This window comes from Oscarella lobularis, chromosome 16, assembly GCF_947507565.1.
Source record: "Oscarella lobularis chromosome 16, ooOscLobu1.1, whole genome shotgun sequence".
Classification (NCBI taxonomy): domain Eukaryota; kingdom Metazoa; phylum Porifera; class Homoscleromorpha; order Homosclerophorida; family Oscarellidae; genus Oscarella; species Oscarella lobularis.
In genome coordinates, this window is record NC_089190.1 from 1,540,374 (window position 1) to 1,558,791 (window position 18,418).

At 50.9% G+C, this 18,418-nt stretch overlaps 1 protein-coding gene across 1 annotated transcript in view; it reads left to right on the top strand.

The window, feature by feature from the left end:
• LOC136196778 (uncharacterized) overlaps nt 1-18,418 on the top strand; it is a 31,678-nt gene that overhangs the window by 3,357 nt on the left and 9,903 nt on the right. Inside the window, exon 19 of the mRNA XM_065986410.1 lies at nt 43-18,394. Within this exon, the coding sequence (XP_065842482.1) occupies nt 43-18,394 (18,352 nt within the window). The remainder of the gene's footprint in view (nt 1-42; nt 18,395-18,418) is intronic.

The window sequence follows — 18,418 nt, forward strand, 5'->3', positions numbered from 1 at the left end:
AAACTCGTTTCTGCCTGTTCTAAAAGGCTAATAATTCTTTAGGAATCTTTATATATTGATGAGGAAGCAGCCAGCGGTTCGGGTTCTTTGCCTAATTACCAAGTGATGACACAAAAAGGCAAAGACTTTGAGTCAAAGCTTATGCTACTTGATTCCGACACGTCTCCTGAAGAGACTGCCCAGATTCTAAATCTTCTACACTACAATAACACGGCTGAAGAACCGACTATCAACCACAATAGACGAATAGATATTTGCATTGGCATATGCAACGACACCTTGTTTTGTAAGGGCAGTCCTTTTAACAGCGACGGTTCAAAGACCATATACGTTGACGTCCTGCCAGTAAATGACATCTCTCCTGTTATTGACTTGAGCGGTGTGAATGAGAATGACACTGGATATACAACGACGTTTATTGAAGAGGGAGAGCCTGTACTGCTGTCGAGCCAACTGAGCATCAGAGATGCGGATCATCCACCTCACTACCTGCAGAAGGCTACCGTAGAGCTTCTTTCAGTTGCAGGTGGAGAGTACTTGGTGATTTGTCCGGAGAGTTGTTCCAAGTGGTCGTCTGTTAGTATAACTGGAAATCAATCGGACCAGCTGATGCTCGATAACAAGGCTGAACAAAGCGTATATGAATGCATCCTCGGCACAGTCAAATACGCCAATGACGATGACGAGCCGTGGAAGAACGCCTCCTTTCCTCGCTCTGTCGTTTTCACCATCTGGGACATCGATAATTTACCTTCAACCAATGCTACGGCAACCGTCGAACTCCAGCAAGTGTGCGATCCACCGAGACTTTTTGTCAGCGGACGAATGTTGGAGTACAATGCGACGACGTACAATGAATCATCCGATGATCCGGTGCACGTCGTGGATACTTCAAATTGGGGCATCGAGGACGATGATGACACGCAGTTGATCAACGGAACGATACAAATTGTTGATAACTTTCAGCAAAACCATGACATGTTGAGTGTCACGATGTATAATGCAGATATTACTACTGATTACGATCAAACTACGGGAATTCTTCGCTTTTCCGGATGGGCCGACATCTCGGACTATGAGTCCGTCATTAGCTCAGTGACGTTTTCCAATACGTTTGCCGGGATCGAGCTCAAGCGTCGCACTCTTCACTTTGTCTTCTACGATACCTGCAATAAGACGAACGAAGTGGCAAAGACTTGGATTGACATCGATCGGCTGAACGACCCACCAGTGCTGAACTTGATGGTATCGTCGCAGACTTACACATTCACGAGAAACGTAGATCGTCCAAGATTGGCATTCGCCGACAAGGCGACGATAATCGACTACGACGAAGACGACGTGACGCTGGCATTTGTGCGAATTGTGCTCATAGAAGCAGGCAATATCGATGACATGGAAGAACTGGTTTTTAATACGTCAGGAACTTCCGTCACCGTTACTCCGACGAAATACCTGTCCAGTTTCAACATCACCTACCTTCTTGAAAATGGTGCTACCATTGAGGAGTATCAAACCGTGCTGCGAGCCGCAGTTTACGTTAACGAAGCTGATCAGCCGTTCACGAGCGTTCGCCGACAAATTCGCGTTCTTGTCTCGGACGGAGAGCTGACGGACGAGAGCACCATTGATGTCGTTCTCGATCAGGAGCCGGCGAAGCCGATTGTATCGTGGGACGACGATTACGTCGTACCGTACGTCGAAGACGGTCCAAACGTCAATGTATTCAATCACAGCGGTTTTGGTATAATCGCCGGCGACACGCCGTTTATCAAGAAGGCTGTCGTGGAGATAACGAATCCGAAAATGGGTGCTAACGAGTTTCTGTATATTCCGGAGATCGATCCTGGTGTGCCAGTGACGATCACAGGGCAAAGTTCAACTGTCCTTTCAATTGAAACTAATAGTATATTACCAGTGCACCGCACGTCTGACTACGAGCAATGGCTGCGTTGTGTTCAGTTCAGCAGCGACGATCAGTCTCCATCGGAATGCCGGTACATAACTCTGGTCGTGACGGACGCGCAGATCGGCCGATCAAGCGACGTTCGCACGGTGACCCTCTGCATTACGGCGGTCAACGACCAGCCTGTGTTTCATTCTTCCCCGCTTCTCAGTTCCAGCATTCTCAAGGACTACTTGCCTCAGGACACGAATAATCCTGGATACCCAGCGAACGTCTTTGTTGACAGAACTGTCGTTACGGACGTTGACGTTCCCGATCCAATTGGAATGTCAATTTTCAAAACCGAAACTCAAATGGGCTTGGAAGGAGTTTGGCAGTATTGGCAGGACGGAGCCTGGATAGATTTCAAGAACGCTTTGGACGACTGCAATTCCGTCCTTCGTCTTCCAATGGAGCGAGTCCGTTTCTCTCCGTCACCGTCCGCCGCACGAAAGAGCGGATGGACGAGATTTTGGTATCGCGCCTGGGACAGCAGTTCCACCCCGTGCAACGGCGCCTCGACTTTGAGTCTAACCTCAACGTCGTCTGTCAGCAACGTAAGAGCCAATTTTACTCTCACCGTCGAATTCACCAACTCAGCACCGGTGCTAAACAGCACGAAAACCGTCGTATTGAACGCGATAGACGAAGACGAAATGTCGTCTGGAGAACTCGCGTGGAAACTCGTCGAACAAGTGGCGACCGATGCCGACGACTTGGCGATGACGCTCGGCTTCGCCGTCGTTTGGGTCGACGGCGACAACGGCGATTGGCAATACAAGACGTACGGCAGCGGTTGGTGGACAGACATTCCAATTGCCGTCAACGCCACTCACGCTTTTCTGATTGACGGCAACGCCACGATTCGCTTTCTTCCCAACAAGAACTACAACGGCGGCAGCTCGATTCGATTTAAAGCTTGGGATCAGTCATCGTCTGCCGGCACCGGAGACTTCGCCGATACGACGACGACGAACGTCTTCAGCGGACCGTTTTCGAACGCTTCGACGTCGGCGACTATCGCTGTGAACGCCGTCAACGATGCGCCCGTCGTCGAAAGTGGAGTCGACGTTCGTCAATTTGTGGAGAACGGCGGCGGCGTGTCGCTATTCAACGGCAGCCTTACTCTGACCGACGTTGACAGCGCAACTCTCAAATCCGTTACCATTACCGTTACGCGTAAAATGATGGAGAACTGCACGGGTACCGCCAAACCGTCAGGCAGTGGCAGTGGCAGTGCCAGCGGCAGCGGAGCAAACAATCCCGTTATTACCGGAACGAGTAGCTGCACGGAAAACATTGACCACGACGGCATCGAGGCCGATTGCCTTCGTCTCGTAGGACGTGGCGTCGGCAATTTTACCGTTTCGTACCAGTATTCGAGTGACTCTTTGACGGTAACTGTTGAAGGCAACGGCGAATCGCTCTCCGAGTACGAGAGTATTCTGAATGCGTTTTACTTTTCGAGTGAAGCGTCGGAGACGACCGATGCTCAACGCAGCGTTGTCGTTCGTGCGGACGACGGAACCAATAAGTCGACTGACCTGTCAGTGACAATACTCGTGACGTTGGTCAATGATAACGAACCCTGGCTTACGTTGGGAAACGATGTGGCCACCTTCACCGAAGGCACAGACAAAGTAATGGTTTTTACTGCCGATCCAATCATTGCTGACGACGACTGTCACGAGCTTTTTTACCTGTACAAGGCGAGCGCTTCGCTTGGAGAAAACGCTACGATGTTCGAACGTCTGTCGACTCCCGTTGCAAACGATTACGCTGCCGTGAGCACTTCGTGGGACGCAATGACTGGAACGCTGAGAGTGTGGGGAAAAGCGTCTATTGATACCTACGAAAAGGTGCTGGGTTCTCTAATGTATCACAACTCGAACCCAGAACCCGAAGGATACGACCGAACAATTGATATATGGGTGAACGATGGAAAGTTCAAGTCTAACGTTGCCAGTGTTACGGTACAGGTTGAGCTGATTAGTGACATTCCAATAGTCGTCTCTCTTGGAGGATCTTCGATCGATACTACAGTTGATATGGTAGAAAACAACAACGGGAACTCGTCCGTATATGTTGCCCCAGGGGCTATCGTCATCGACCCGGACACGTTCTCTCGCACTTCTGAGAGAATTGAGATCGAATTTGTGGGTTCTCCTCCCGACGGTGCGGATGAACGTCTTGACGTTGTGCTTCCATCCGGTGTATCATTTGGATCGTCGTCTACTTTGCATCGCCGTATCATTAACGCTAATCTTAGTGCCAATCAAGTGCAGGAAATGTTTCGATCAGTGCAGTACGTAAACGAGGCTGAAGAACCAAACCCTTGGCCTCGTATGATACGATTTGAAGTGAATGTTTCCGGTGTCGGCGGCGTTTGGATTAAAACTGTTACGTACGCCACGATTCGAATTCTTTTGACGAACGATAAGCCTCAGCTGGAATTGAATGAAATTTTCGTGCGGTATGACGAGGGAGATTCGGCAATAGTGCTGTCACCGAATTTGACAATAACAGACGTAGATAACACAACCTTGTCGTCAGCTAAAGTGTACTTTAGCAACGCTATGAGTGCCAGTTTCGAGACAGGGCAAGATCTGTTGCGATTCAACCTTGACGGAACGACGATACGAGGAAATTACACGAATTCAACTGGAGTTTTGCTTCTTTCCGGCCCTGCTCCTCGTGAAGAATTTCAAACCGTTCTCCGGACCGTTTCCTACGAGTTTGTGACGAGAAAAGGCGATCCCATACCAGGCGATCACGACATCATATTTACTGTCAATGACGATCTCGCCGAGAGCGATATGAAAATGATCATGATTGACTTTGCGACAGTAAACAACCGCCCCGTTCTTTTCCTGGGCGGTCAAATGGCGTCGAGCAACGTGACAGTCGACTTCACCGAAGAAGGTGGCGAGGTGTATTTGGCACAAGGCGCTTTCCTGGCTGATCCCGATAATGAGACATTGGCCTGGGTTCGTATCACGCTGTCGGATCACATGGACGGGGAAAAGGAATACATCAGAATCATTAACTGGAATAGCGATGACATTAACGTCATCGAAGCTATGAACGGAAAAAGCTTGACTTTGACTGGTCCAGCCGACGTCGACGAGTTTAAAGACGCCATTCAGCATCTCGCGTATAACAACGAAAAAGACGAACCAACACCGGGTGATCGTCGCGTGGAAGTGATAGCGAACGACGGCAACTCCAACAGCAATCCAGTTTACGCTCTGGTGAAAATCGTCTTTGTCAACGATCCACCTGTCCTTGATCTCGATTCGACTCAACCGGGAACGGGAGTCGCAGTGACGTTTGTCGAAAATTCAGGCGGCGTTTTTATTGCCTCGCCCGACGTTTCTATCGTCGACGACGACAATGTGACAGTTACGCAAATACAAGTCGTTCTAAAAGGCATCGTTGATGGAAATCACGAAACGATAACTCCGTCGCCTGACAGTTCTAACGGACAAACATTTATGTACGATTACCCGTCTGGATTATTGCTTGTCGATGCCGAAGAGAAAGTTCGTCAGCTCGGTTACAATAACGTTGCTGAGGAACCGTCGCTCGGTCACCGATGGGCCAATGTTTCCGTCTTTGACGGAGTCGACTGGAGCAACGTCGCTCAGTCAGGGATAACTATTCAACCCGTCAACGATCAGGATCCTCAATTTGACAACAATTCTTACGCGGGAAGCGTTCCCGAAGAAATGGCCAACCTCAACATACTGCAAGTGACGGCAACAGACGGCGACTCTCACAACATGATGTTTTCCTTGACTTATACTATTCAGTCTGGCGACGACGGCCACTTTGCTATCAATTCGACAACCGGGTGGATCAGAACGAGCTGGTGGAATCCACCGGATCGCGAAACGAAAGACGTGTATCTGTTGAAAGTTCGAGCTTCGGACGGAAGCCGTTGGAGCGAAGTGGACGTCAACATCAATGTGACGGACGTCAATGACAATGCGCCGGAATTCGTTTTTCCGATTATGGTTGCCGCCGTGTACGAAAACGTTTCCAGTGGACACGTTGTCTTTGCTTTGACGGCACGAGACGACGACATTGGCTCCAACGCCGAATTATCTTACGAATTGCTGACAGAGAGTATGATGGACAATCCGTTCGACGTTTCCGACTCTGGAAACGTTTACGTGGCGTCGCCCGACTTGCTTGACTACGAAACGAAGAGGGCGTACAACGTGACTGTCGTTGTGTCCGATTCAGGTGATCCGCGGAAAAGTGCGAGTACCGTCGTTCTCGTTAGAGTGCTAAACGTCAATGAATACACACCCAGATTTGTCCAAGGAACCTACGAGGCAATCATGTGCGAGGGGCCGATGTCGAATCGTACAGTTGTCGCTGTGACAGCAACCGACGACGACGCCGAGATGTTTGGGAAAATCACTTATTTGATTGAAGACGATAAGGGCATATTTGCCGTGCATCCAGAAACAGGCAGGGTTTGGAACAAAGTGCCACTCGATTACGAGACGTGGACGTGGCATGAATTCAAGGTCAGAGCAACCGACGGCGGCAATTTGTGGAGCGAGGCAACGGTGACAGTGGACGTACGAAACGACAACGATAATCGTCCGAAATTTGAGAGCGATCACAGACGAATTATTATTTCCGAAAATGCGACCGTCGGTACGAGCGTACATCGTTGTCCGGCGACGGACAACGATTCGTGCGTGTACGACGTGTGCAACAACGGCTTTGCTCTTGCGTGCGACGTTTGCAATAGAACCGACGGCAGTTCTGGAGACGGCAGCGGGTGCGAGAGCTACGACGACAACACGCTTCGATACGAAATTGTTTCATCTTATCCGAGCGGCTTTCTCGCTATCGATAGCGAAACGGGCAACATCACTCTTGCTCAGTCCATCGATCGCGAAATGGTTTCTGTCTATTACGTCACCATTCGCGTGTCCGACGGTCTGTACAGTGATACGAAGAATCTGACTATACATGTCGGCGACGACAACGACAATAATCCTGTATTTAACAAGACCAGATATTTAGAGGAGGTGAAGGAGAATGTTGCCGTGGGAACGTCTGTTATCCAAGTGAGCGCAAGCGATGCCGATGCTGGTTTGAACGGCGACGTGGCTTACCGACTACTGGGTCACTGGAACGAAGATTTCAGCATTGACAATTGGGGTGTCGTTTGGACGGCGATGTCACTGGATCGAGAAATGCGACCGGAATACGACCTAATGGTCGTAGCCGAAGACATGGGAGCGATGAAGCGCACTACGGAAGTGCCGCTAGTGATTACAGTTTTAGACGTTAACGACAACTCGCCCGTGTTTGAACCGATTCTCGACTGCGTGCTGATTCGAGAAGATTACGGCGCTGAGGAGTCGGGTTCCGGGTCGGGCTCCGGAGTGGGCTTTGACCGTTTTGTTGTAAACGTCAGCGCTTCGGACGCCGACGCTGACGAGAACGGCGAAATCGTTTTTTCGATTGTCGGAGAATCTGTATTTGACATTGACTCTCAAACGGGCGAAATCACTTCAACAGCCTATTTTGATCGCGAAGCCACCGGATTTTACGTCGTTACCGTGAACGCGAGCGATCGCGGATCGCCGTCTCGCTGGACCCCTCTTCTCGTCTGCATCAATGTGACGGACGTAAACGACAACGCTCCCGTCATTGACTCTGATTCTCTTTCGGACCCGATCGACATATCTGAAGCCTCCGCCAACGGCACAATTGTCGTCGACCGCATCTGGGCTACGGACTCTGACGCCGGAGCAAACGGCAACGTTCGTTTTTACCCAGGTCGAAACTTTCCGCGTCGCCACTTCGATCTTCATCAAAACTCGGGCCAGATAGTCGTCGCCTCGTCGCTCGATCGCGAGACGATCGACGAGTACACGTTCTCGGTGGTTGCAGTTGATCAAGCGATGCCTATATCAGCACGCCTCAACGACACTATATTACTGACTTTCATCATTACGGACGCGAATGATAACTCGCCGGTCGTGTTGCCGCTTTTCGTCGAAGTTGATGTCGAGGAGAACGTCACCCTAAATACGGTCATTGCTTTATTTAACGTGACGGACAGAGACGCAGGCAATAACAGTGTCGTCAGCGCGACACTGAGTCCGCCGTCGAGCCGGTTTGAGGTCAGTTTGGTGGAAAATGTCGCTACTGTTTCGGTCGTCGCAGAGCTGGACTACGAAACGGCGACGTCGCACGTGGTCTCTATCGTCTTCTCCGACGCCGGCATCCCCCCGATGTCATCGACGTCCCAAGTCAACGTAACGGTGTTGAACGTCAACGACGCGAGGCCAGTCGTATCGATTGGTAACACGCTTCCAATTGAATATTTCGAAGATAGTGGTCGACTCGCTTTGGAGCCGAACGTGAACATAACCGACAGCGATGGTTTTCCATTCACGTATTTTTGCAACAGCACGGCACGTCTCATCGGAGGCGAAACTTACAACGTTAGCATGTTACCGTACGACTGTCCGCCAGGAATTGGTGACAAGTTTACAAAGATTCGTAACTGTGGGCTCGACGACGCGCAGGCGATCGGGCCGGACGTGGTTGCTCTTCAAAACGGCGCGACAATAAACGGCTACACGATGATGTTTGACGGCAGTGACGATTTTGCCGACGTCAAGGGGCAATTCAATCTAATCAACAAGGGACTGGTCATTGCCGTTTGGCTTAATATGCCAAGTCTTCCGCTGAACAAATCGACCATCTACATAAAACTGAACGCCGGAGCAAACCTTGTGTATTATGGTGTCTTCTGCCTTAGCAACGGCAGAGTGAGGTTCGAGTATGCCAAGTCGGGGAAGCTTTCGGCTAGCGTCGACGGGCCAATGATCTGCGGGAGTTTTGTCAACCAGTGGGCTCATCTTACCGTCTTGGTCGATTGTGACGACCAGTCGGTCTGGCGAGTAAAGTTCCTTGTCAACGGATGTATGAAAGGCCAGGTAGTACTCAGCTTCTTTATGTATACCACAGCCCGTATCTCTGACAAAGCTGGTCGCTCGTTTGTTGGTGCTCGACCGATGCCAGGAAACGCCGACAATAACCCAATTGAGAATTACCACGGAAAAATGCACCTCCTAGTCGTTCAACCGTCTCCATCGCGACAAGAGCAGATTGTCTGCTTTTTGGGCTGCGGCGAAGCGTTGCGAACGGGCTTGTCTTCACTGCCAACGTCGCTAAAAGCGAGCTACGACTACACCGAAGCGACGTTGACCGTACTTGGTAGATCGTCTCGAGAAGACTATATTGACGTTTTGAATTCGCTCTACTACGTATCCGACGTCGAGGAGCCGATCTCCGGCACGCGGACTATTGACGTACGCATCAACGACTGTCAGTTTGAATCGGATTCCGGTCTGTTAACGATTGATATGGCTCTGACGAATGACAACGAGCCGATATTGCGATTGAACGGGCCGCACGGCGCTAACTACAACCGCAGCGTGTTCACTGAAGACGATACGAGTGGCGGAGCTGTTATTGTTGCCAACGCCAGCGCTCTGACGGTGACGGACGGCGATCGCGGCGCCTACACGTACGACGTAACGGTGGAAATAATGAATCCGGTGGATAGTTCGTACGAATCACTTTCCGTCGGAAGTGGCCAGTCGTTTGAATACGATAACGTCACCGCGACGCTGACGATGTCGCCTTATGTCGACACGGTTGAACTTCAGGCGATTCTTCGGTCGATAACTTACGACAATACCAAAGAAGAGCCTTCGACGGTCGAACGGACCATATCTTTTGCTATCAAGGATGGCCCCCGGCATGATTCCGCTATCGTCTATAGCTACATTCAAGTGGAACTGGTGAACGATCAGCCTGATGTTTTGCTCAACTATATGGTTGACTATTACGAGGGAAACGGATCCGTGCTAGTTGCCCCGACTCTGCGATTGATTGACCACGATAACGACTATGCTATGGAAGCGATCATTCGACTTCAATCGGCCGTCAAAGAGGATATGGAAATGCTGGACGTTTACGTGGCCGACACGCCAGAAATTTCAAAAATGTACGACATGGCGAATTGTACGCTGAAACTCTGGGGAAAAGCGACCGTTGCCACGTACGAACGAATTTTGCGCAACGTCACGTACGAACACAAGGGCCAAGAAGATCCCACACCCGGACCGCGAGTCGTGACGTTCACCGTGTCCGACGGCGCGGCGACGTCGGCTCCCGCATCGTCGTTCATCTTTTTCCAAGCCGTAAACGACGCCCCTGTGCTCGATCTAAACGGACCGGCAGAACTAGGTATCGACTTCGAGATCTCGTATGCGGAAGGCATGGCAGCTTCTGTTCTGACGGAGTCTACCGCAACTTTGATTGACGTCGACAGTTCAACGCTCGCGTATTTGAAGGCGACTCTCGTTGGAAACTTGAACGGTGACGACGAATATTTGAATGTCGATTTGACGTCAATGCCTTCGCTGAGCCCAACTTACGTCGCTGGTGTACTCAAAATTGTGCCGTCGGGATCAGGATCGTCGATCGCCGACTTCCAGATGGCTCTTCGAAAAATCACTTACGAAAACAAAGCCGACGAATTTTCCGGCGCAGAACGTACCGTAGATTTCGTCGCCAACGACGGATACTTGAGCAGCCGTGTGGCGACGACTCGCATCGTTTTGAAAGAAATAAACGATCGTCCCTACATATCTCTATACGGCAACGGCACGACCAACCACACGACTGTTTTTGTAGATAGCAAGCCGGCTATCAATGTTCTACCGCCGTCGAGCGTATCTGTTTCTGATCCGGACAGTGCGGCAACTGTAGTGTTGGTGCGGTTAGTTTTGCAGAATTTCGAAGACGATAGTCTGGAGAAGCTCACTTTTCCGTCTGATGGGACGTCGTCAATTACGAAAACTTTGAGTGAAATTCAGTACGAAATAGCGTTCTCGCCTGGTCTGTTTTTGACCACCGCCGAAGCCTTTTTGCAAGGAATCATGTACGATAATATGATCGATGAGCCGAATCCTGCTCAACCGAGAACGATTCTAATATCGGTTACCGACGGAACTGTTTCAAGCAATCACATTACTGTACACGTCGACATACGCCTTTTCAATGATCACCGACCCATCTTCAGTCCGTTGGACTACGCCGTCGTCGTGCCGGAAAATAAAAATTCGCACACCATCCTGACGGTGTTTGCTACCGACATGGACGACGGAGACGACGGCAAATTTCTCTTTTCCTTTGTCAACGGCAACGATGAAGGACACTTCTCTATTGACTCTTCGACGGGCGAGATAGCGACAACAACGACCCTAGACAGAGAAGAAATTTCCTGGTATCGACTGGTTGTTAGAGCCACGGACTTGGGCGTGCCGTCCATGTCGTCGGACGCCGGCGTAAATATCACGGTTAGCGATGTCAATGACGTTGTGCCTCGCTTTGTCAACGACGCTGTCTACGCAGCCAACGTTTCTGAAAATTCGCGAATCGGATTCACTGTGTTTAATTTCAGCGCCGTCGACGGCGACAGAGCCGATACCAACAACGCTCGCATATCGTACGCAATCGTCGGCGGTAACTCGCGCGGCGATTTCCACATTCCAGACGCGAGTGTCGGCGTCGTGACCGTCGCCAATCGTCTGGACGTTGACGGCTCCAACGGCCAAGTTGATTACACGTTGCTCATAGCGGCATTTGATCACGGCGTCCCGAGTTTGAACGTGACGAGCTCGTTCACCGTCCGCGTGATGGATGTGGACGACAACTGTCCTTACTTTTCGTCGGCGCAGTACGAAACGACTGTGAGCGAAGACATTGCCTTCGGGTCAACCGTTCTCACGCTTACGATTCACGACATGGATTTGACGTCAGAGAATCAGAAGTACTCTCTCAGTGCTTTCATTCCGGACGGAAAGTTTTTCATTCAACCAAGCGGTGCTATCGAATTGTTCGGCATGTTGGACCGAGAGACGAAGGACATGTACACGTTTCCGGTCACGGTTAGAGAGAGTCCGGGCGGGAACTGTTTGAACGTGACAAACGTCGTCATTCGAGTCAGCGACGTAAACGACAATAAGCCGTGCTTCAACCTATCGTCATACGTCTTCATGCTTGACGAAAACGTCGGCGGCGAGCACGTCGTCGCCGTTGTCGGTGCGACGGACGCCGATATTGGATCAAACGCCGAAATCACGTATTCAATATGGCCAATGTCTGTCCCGTTCGAAATTCACTCAATGACGGGAGTCATATCGCCGTCCGGTATGATCGACCGCGAAGTGACAGACAAATACGATTTCTACGTCGTAGCGACGGATGGCGGGCGTCCAGCAATGTCGTGCAATTCGACGATCACCGTTAGCATCAACGACTTGAACGACAACCCGCCCATTTTTACACATCCTATTTACTGGGACTCCGTTTCTGAAAACGTTCTTGGGCAACTGGTTACTGTGCCCCACGCTGACGATGCCGATGCTACGTCGCCTTTCAACGTTGTATCGTATTCACTTGGACCCGGTCCTGATAGCGCTGCTTTCAGTATAGACAGCCAGACCGGTGTTGTTACTATTCTGACAGAATTTGACTACGAGGTACAATGCAGGTATAACGTTACGATCATTGCAACAGACGGCGGTGGCCTAACTGATACTGCCTTCCTTGTCGTCACTGTAACGAACGAAAACGAACATGCGCCGATTATTCTTGTAGACGACACTACGATTCGCGTGAACGAGAGCGAAGCGATTGGATCTCCTCTACTCGCTCTCAGCGCCGTCGATTCTGACGGCGGATGCCACGGCGACGCGCACAGCGACGATAACATTACGTTTACCTTGGAGATCAACCCGGACAATGTGTTCAACTTGGATGACAACGTGATTCGTCTTCGAAAATCTTTAGACCATGAATCTCGTGTTTGGTACGACCTCGTCGTGAAGGCGACCGACGAAGGCGGCAGATACTCACTGTTAAATGTGACAGTTGAAGTGGTGAACGAAAACGACGTCGCTCCAGCGTTTGACAAGAATCTCTACTTAGGTTCTGTGACGGAAGGAGTTTCAATGGGAGTGTTTGTGTTCACCGCTACTGCTGTGGATAACGACGCTCCTCCGTTTGACGCATTCAGCTTTGAATTGTCCGGAGACGACTCAACTTACTTCAGCATTTCGGACGTTGGTATCGTCGTCGTCGCCGCTCCTATTGATTTCGAAGTAACAGGACCCAGTCTGGACTTCTCTGTTGTCGCCGACGACGGCGTTCATCGGGTTCTCGCTCCGGCTCACGTTGTCGTAAAGGATCTAAACGACGAAAAACCTGTTGTCACCATGCCGCCCGTTTCCGCCGCGCCAATAGACGGACCCTCCGACGTTTTGGAAGACGTTGTCGTTGACGATCCGGACACGGATACGGACGATATTGTCAATGCTACCGTGCGCTTAACCATGCCGCCGTGCATCTCCGATATAATTCGTAACACGACGTACGGCACGCCTACTCACACGAGCCACTTTGGAAAATGCGGACTGGGAAACGGCGTCGATTTGACGAGCGAGATGTTGGATTTTGTGGGCGAGACCTATCCCGGCTATGGCTATCTTTTCACCGGCGAAACGTACGGCCGCGTTTTGTCGTCGCTTCTGCCGTCACCGATTGCCAATAACTTCCTCTTTACGGTCTGTTTTGGCATGAAGCCGCACACTGGTGGACCGGTCTTGGAGGCAATCTATTCGATGAACGAGACGCTTTTCAGCATCGAAATTACACGAGACGTACTCACGTTTGAATACGAGTCGTCGTCTGGAACGCAAAAGGTCGTCGTTGCGCTATGGAGCGCCGTCGACGACGACGCTCTACACACGATCGTTCTCGAGGTTTCGTATCCACGAGTCACTGTCATTCTAGACGGACATCGTCACGCCGCTGCGATGATGGGCTCTCCTATGATTGTTACTAAACCAGAAATGATGCTTGTCGGCAACGTTTTGTCACTGAACTCGCTTGGCTTCGTGGGTTATCTCAAATCGGCGACTCTTCGTAGCGGATTTGCTAACATGCTCCCATCCTATTCGACTCCGATGAACGGTCTTTCGCCAAGTGCGACCGGCTACGCGTTTGATGAGACGCAGCGCCAGTTTGCTCTCGTGTCACCGGCTCTTCTCCCGCATTCGATAGGCGAGAGCTTTTCCGTTTACCTTCGATTCAAACTCAGTGCGGCCGACGATGGTTACTTCTTCGCCAAGTTGGACAATCAGGACGTATTTACGCATCCCTACGGTATTTCCTACGAAGCCCAGAGAAAGCAATTGTGGTTTGAATATCTGCATTCGGCATCGAAGACGCGAGACGCTCATGTGATTTTCCCGTCGCTGTCTCTCGATGACGGCAATTGGCACACACTACTTTTAACCGTTGAAGGACTGAACGCTAAGATTTATCTTGACGGTAGTGAAGTTGCGCAATTTACTTTGGATGGATTGATCAACGACGCCGATGCGGCCGACAGTCTTTCTATCGGCTCCGGATCAGACGGCACCAGCACGAAAAATAGCGACTACTTGAATGGAGAAATTTCGTCGTTTATTATTGTTTCTTACGTAATCGATCCCAGCACTCTCTCCTGCTTCTTGTCCGGCTGCAACTCGTCAGATCAATGTATCGGCGACTGCTGGAGAGCCAACGGCACGTGCTGTCTTCCTGAAAGCGAGCGATGCAATTACGACATGCTAAAGTATCGCCAGTGCGGAATTTCGAATGCGACAGACCTTTTGATCAGTTCTGGCGCTTCCAAGTCTGCGTCTGGCTTTGTGAGATTTAACGGCGTTAGCGACATGTACGACTCACATGTCGTATTTGCAGACACGACCGATTTTGTTGTATCAGTTTGGCTGATGAGCAGTAGCGGCGGTACAGTTACGGGCATAAGTGGAAGCCTATTTATACACGTATCCGACGATGATGTGATGTTGCTGGTGGATGACGGGAGAAGCATTTCTCTATCTACTTCGCTGCTGGACGGTATGTGGCATCACGTAGCGGTCGTCGTCTCGTCGAGCAAAGTGTGGCTAGTCGTCGACGGAATGCTAGCAGATGAATACGATCTGGGAGCAAATCCTATAACTCTTAGTTCTGGTCTAATGACCGTTGGTGCTAGAACTGCATCTGGCGGCGGAATAGTTGAGCATTTCAGCGGAAAACTTCGTGGCCTTGCCGCAATTTTGCACTCAGTCGACCTCTATCAGATACAGTGTCTCTCCGACTGTCGCGAATATTTTCTCTACGACAAGAAGGCCTTCCCATTCGGAGCTGTCAATGTGTGGCCGACATCGACCTTAGACGGTGAAACACTGACACCGGACGTTTGCACATCGTCCGGATCGTTCATTTTCCGCGGCACAGCATCGACGGCAAACTACACGACCGCCTTGGCAAGCATCCAGTTCGTTAGCCTCTTTATGCCAATTCCGACTTCATGCAATAGAAGCGTTACGGTGACCGCTTCCGACGGTGTTCAAGTTAGCGTCCCGACAGAGGCCGACATCGATGTTGCCTATCCCAATACAGTCGCGGCCGTGCTCGATCTTGACGCGTCGGATCAAGATTCGCTTGACTACGATACCTCGCTCACCGAAGGCATGCCCAGTGTCAAGATTGTTTCCGCCACGCCGTCGCTTGTCGACGAAACGGACAACGAACAATCGCTAGTCTCTGACATTACCGTGACGCTTTCGACGGTCATCGAACAAGAGGAGATCAACTATGTAGGTCCAGTAATCGCTTCAATCAATGTCGTCGTTTTGAGTCCAACTGTTCTCGTTTTGGATGGACCCGCGCCCTATGCCGACTTCCTCAACGCCTTGCAGGGTCTCGTTTACGTCAACAAGGAATCGGAACCGGCTGTCGTGGTTCGCACGGTGTCTTTTGTTGTTCAGGACGGTCCGTTCTGCAGCGATCCCGTCTATACGAGAATCGCGATCATTCCGAGAAACGACAACGCGCCCGTGATACATCTGGATTCGCCCCAACGCGACTACGTCACTTCGTATGTCGAAGAAACAGCGGGAAGTCAAATAGTGAATAATATCAGCATCACGGACACCGATCGCGGGGCATTGCAATTGAGAAACTTGACTATTAGACTCATAACCATTTACGAAGGAGACGAGCTCACTTGGTCTCCTGCGATGCCAGTGGAACCGGTCGTCGGACGTCACACTGACCACGAAATTGTTTTGGAAGGTGCTTACAACTTCGCCGTGTACGAACAAGCGGTGAAGAGAGTCGTGTTTCGAAGTACGGCAGACGAGCCAGCTAGCGGAGTTCGTACGATCATGGTTGTCGGCTGCGACGGGGCTCACTGCAGTTCGCCGGCGTTTGCGACAGTGAACATACTGTTTGAAAACGATCACCCAGCAATCGCTTATCTAGGCAACGGCACGACCGATCGAAACGTGGTATATACAGAAGGTGGAAACTTCGTCTATTTCTCCGACAATGCTCGCATCGTAGACGCAGATCGCGAACAGGAGACGATTGATCGCATCATTGTGCAAGTTTGGAATGCTCACGCCGGCGACGAAATTCGCAATCTGTCGTCGGTTCCGTCGACCGTTCGTTTGAACCGCATCTCAAACAGCCACGTCGAATTGATCGGTCCAGCCAATCGAAGCGATTTTGTGCTCGCCTTGGACCCTTGTGCGTATCGCGACGTGGCGCTCGAGCCTGAGAATCTTCTTCGTCGAATTGACGTGACCATCGTCGACGGTTCACTCAATTCGACGTCGCGCGTCTACGTGACAATCGTGCCGGTCGACGACAGCAATCCTCGCTTCGATCCGGCATCTTATTCGGCGTCCGTTGTAGAAAACACGCCGCCAGGCGTATCCATCGTTCAACTGTTTACGACTGACGACGATCGATTCACGTCGTCGCCTCCGCCTCTTTTCAGCCTGATGGACGATTTTGACGGTCGCTTTACAATCGATTCTAACGGAACGATATTTACCGGCAATACGTCAATCGATCGCGAGCTGCAAACGCAGTACAATTTGGTGGCAGTGCTCTTGGACTCAAGCGAAGGCTCTGGAGCCGGCTCGTCAATAGCGACGTCTTCGGTGCGAATCCGGGTGGACGACGTGAACGATAATCCTGTCACTTTCACTCGCGACTTTTACCGAGACATACGCGAAGATGCTCCAATCGATCAATTTGTTGTACGGCTAATGGCCTCTGACGCCGACGGTCTCTCGAACTACAGAACTTTTATTGACCCTAACGCCGTCGGACTTCCATTTGTCGAAAGAAACAAAGCACTTTTTGTCAGCGACGCCTTGGACTACGAAACGGTCAAAATGTACAATTTTACCGTTTTTGTCGAAGACTTGGATGTTCCGAGTCACACCGATAGCACACAAGTCATCATAACGATATTGGACGCCGACGATAATCCCGTCTATGTCGACGACGTGAACGATCGCGTCGTTCTTCTTGATCCCTCCGATTCTGTACGCATCGCACCAAATGCTACGCTTCACGATATGGACGAGGTTGTCACCATCAATGAAGTACGCGCTTGGATCACGTCGCAGCCTCACTTTTCAACCGAATCGATTTCCGTCGCACTGCCGGCGGGAACTGCCGTGCGAGCGTCGTACAGTGACAGGCGACGCAATCTTCTTCTCTCCGGTGGAGCGAGTGCAAGCGAATACGAGACTATTATACGCTCGTTGAGCTACGTAGACAATGCGACCAATTTGGCCGACGTCAATCGTACCGTATCGCTATCCGTCGCCTCTACGACGTCAACGGCCAATGCGACGCTACCGCGAGAAATTCTAGTGGAAGTTAAAATTTTCAACGATGAAGCGCCTTCGATTGATCTCGACAAGCGCAACTTTTCTGCCTCGGACTACTCCGGCGTCGATCCGGACTTATTCTCCGGCGATATCGTTAACGAAGAGTCGTCTTTCTTTACTCGATTCGTTGAAGACGGCAAACCTGTTGCCATAGCGCACAGTTCTGTTGCTATTACAGATCCGGATGCATCTGCAATCGTCGCCGAACTCGTCGTCGCTGTGACTGACCCCGAGGACGGTATGAACGAAAAATTGGCCGTTGGGAGTTTGCACGGGCTTACGGTCGACAATTCGAATCCGCACGTTCTTGTCGTTTCCGGCGAAGCGAGTCCTTCCATTTACGAAGCCGTCGTTCAATCGGTGACGTACGAAAATACGGCCGTTCAGCCGACGGGTCGCCTTCGCGTCGTCACCGTCACCGTCAATGATGGTCGACACACGTCCGCACCTGCTTTTGCCTACATCGAGCTTGTCAACGTAAACGATGATCCTGTTCTGACAGTGGGAGACGGCGGCGCTATGGACTTTATGACGACTTACACCGAAGGCAGTGGCCCTGGCGTAATTGTCTCTCAAGATTTGAGTATCACAGGTACGTGTGCAGGAGTAATTATTT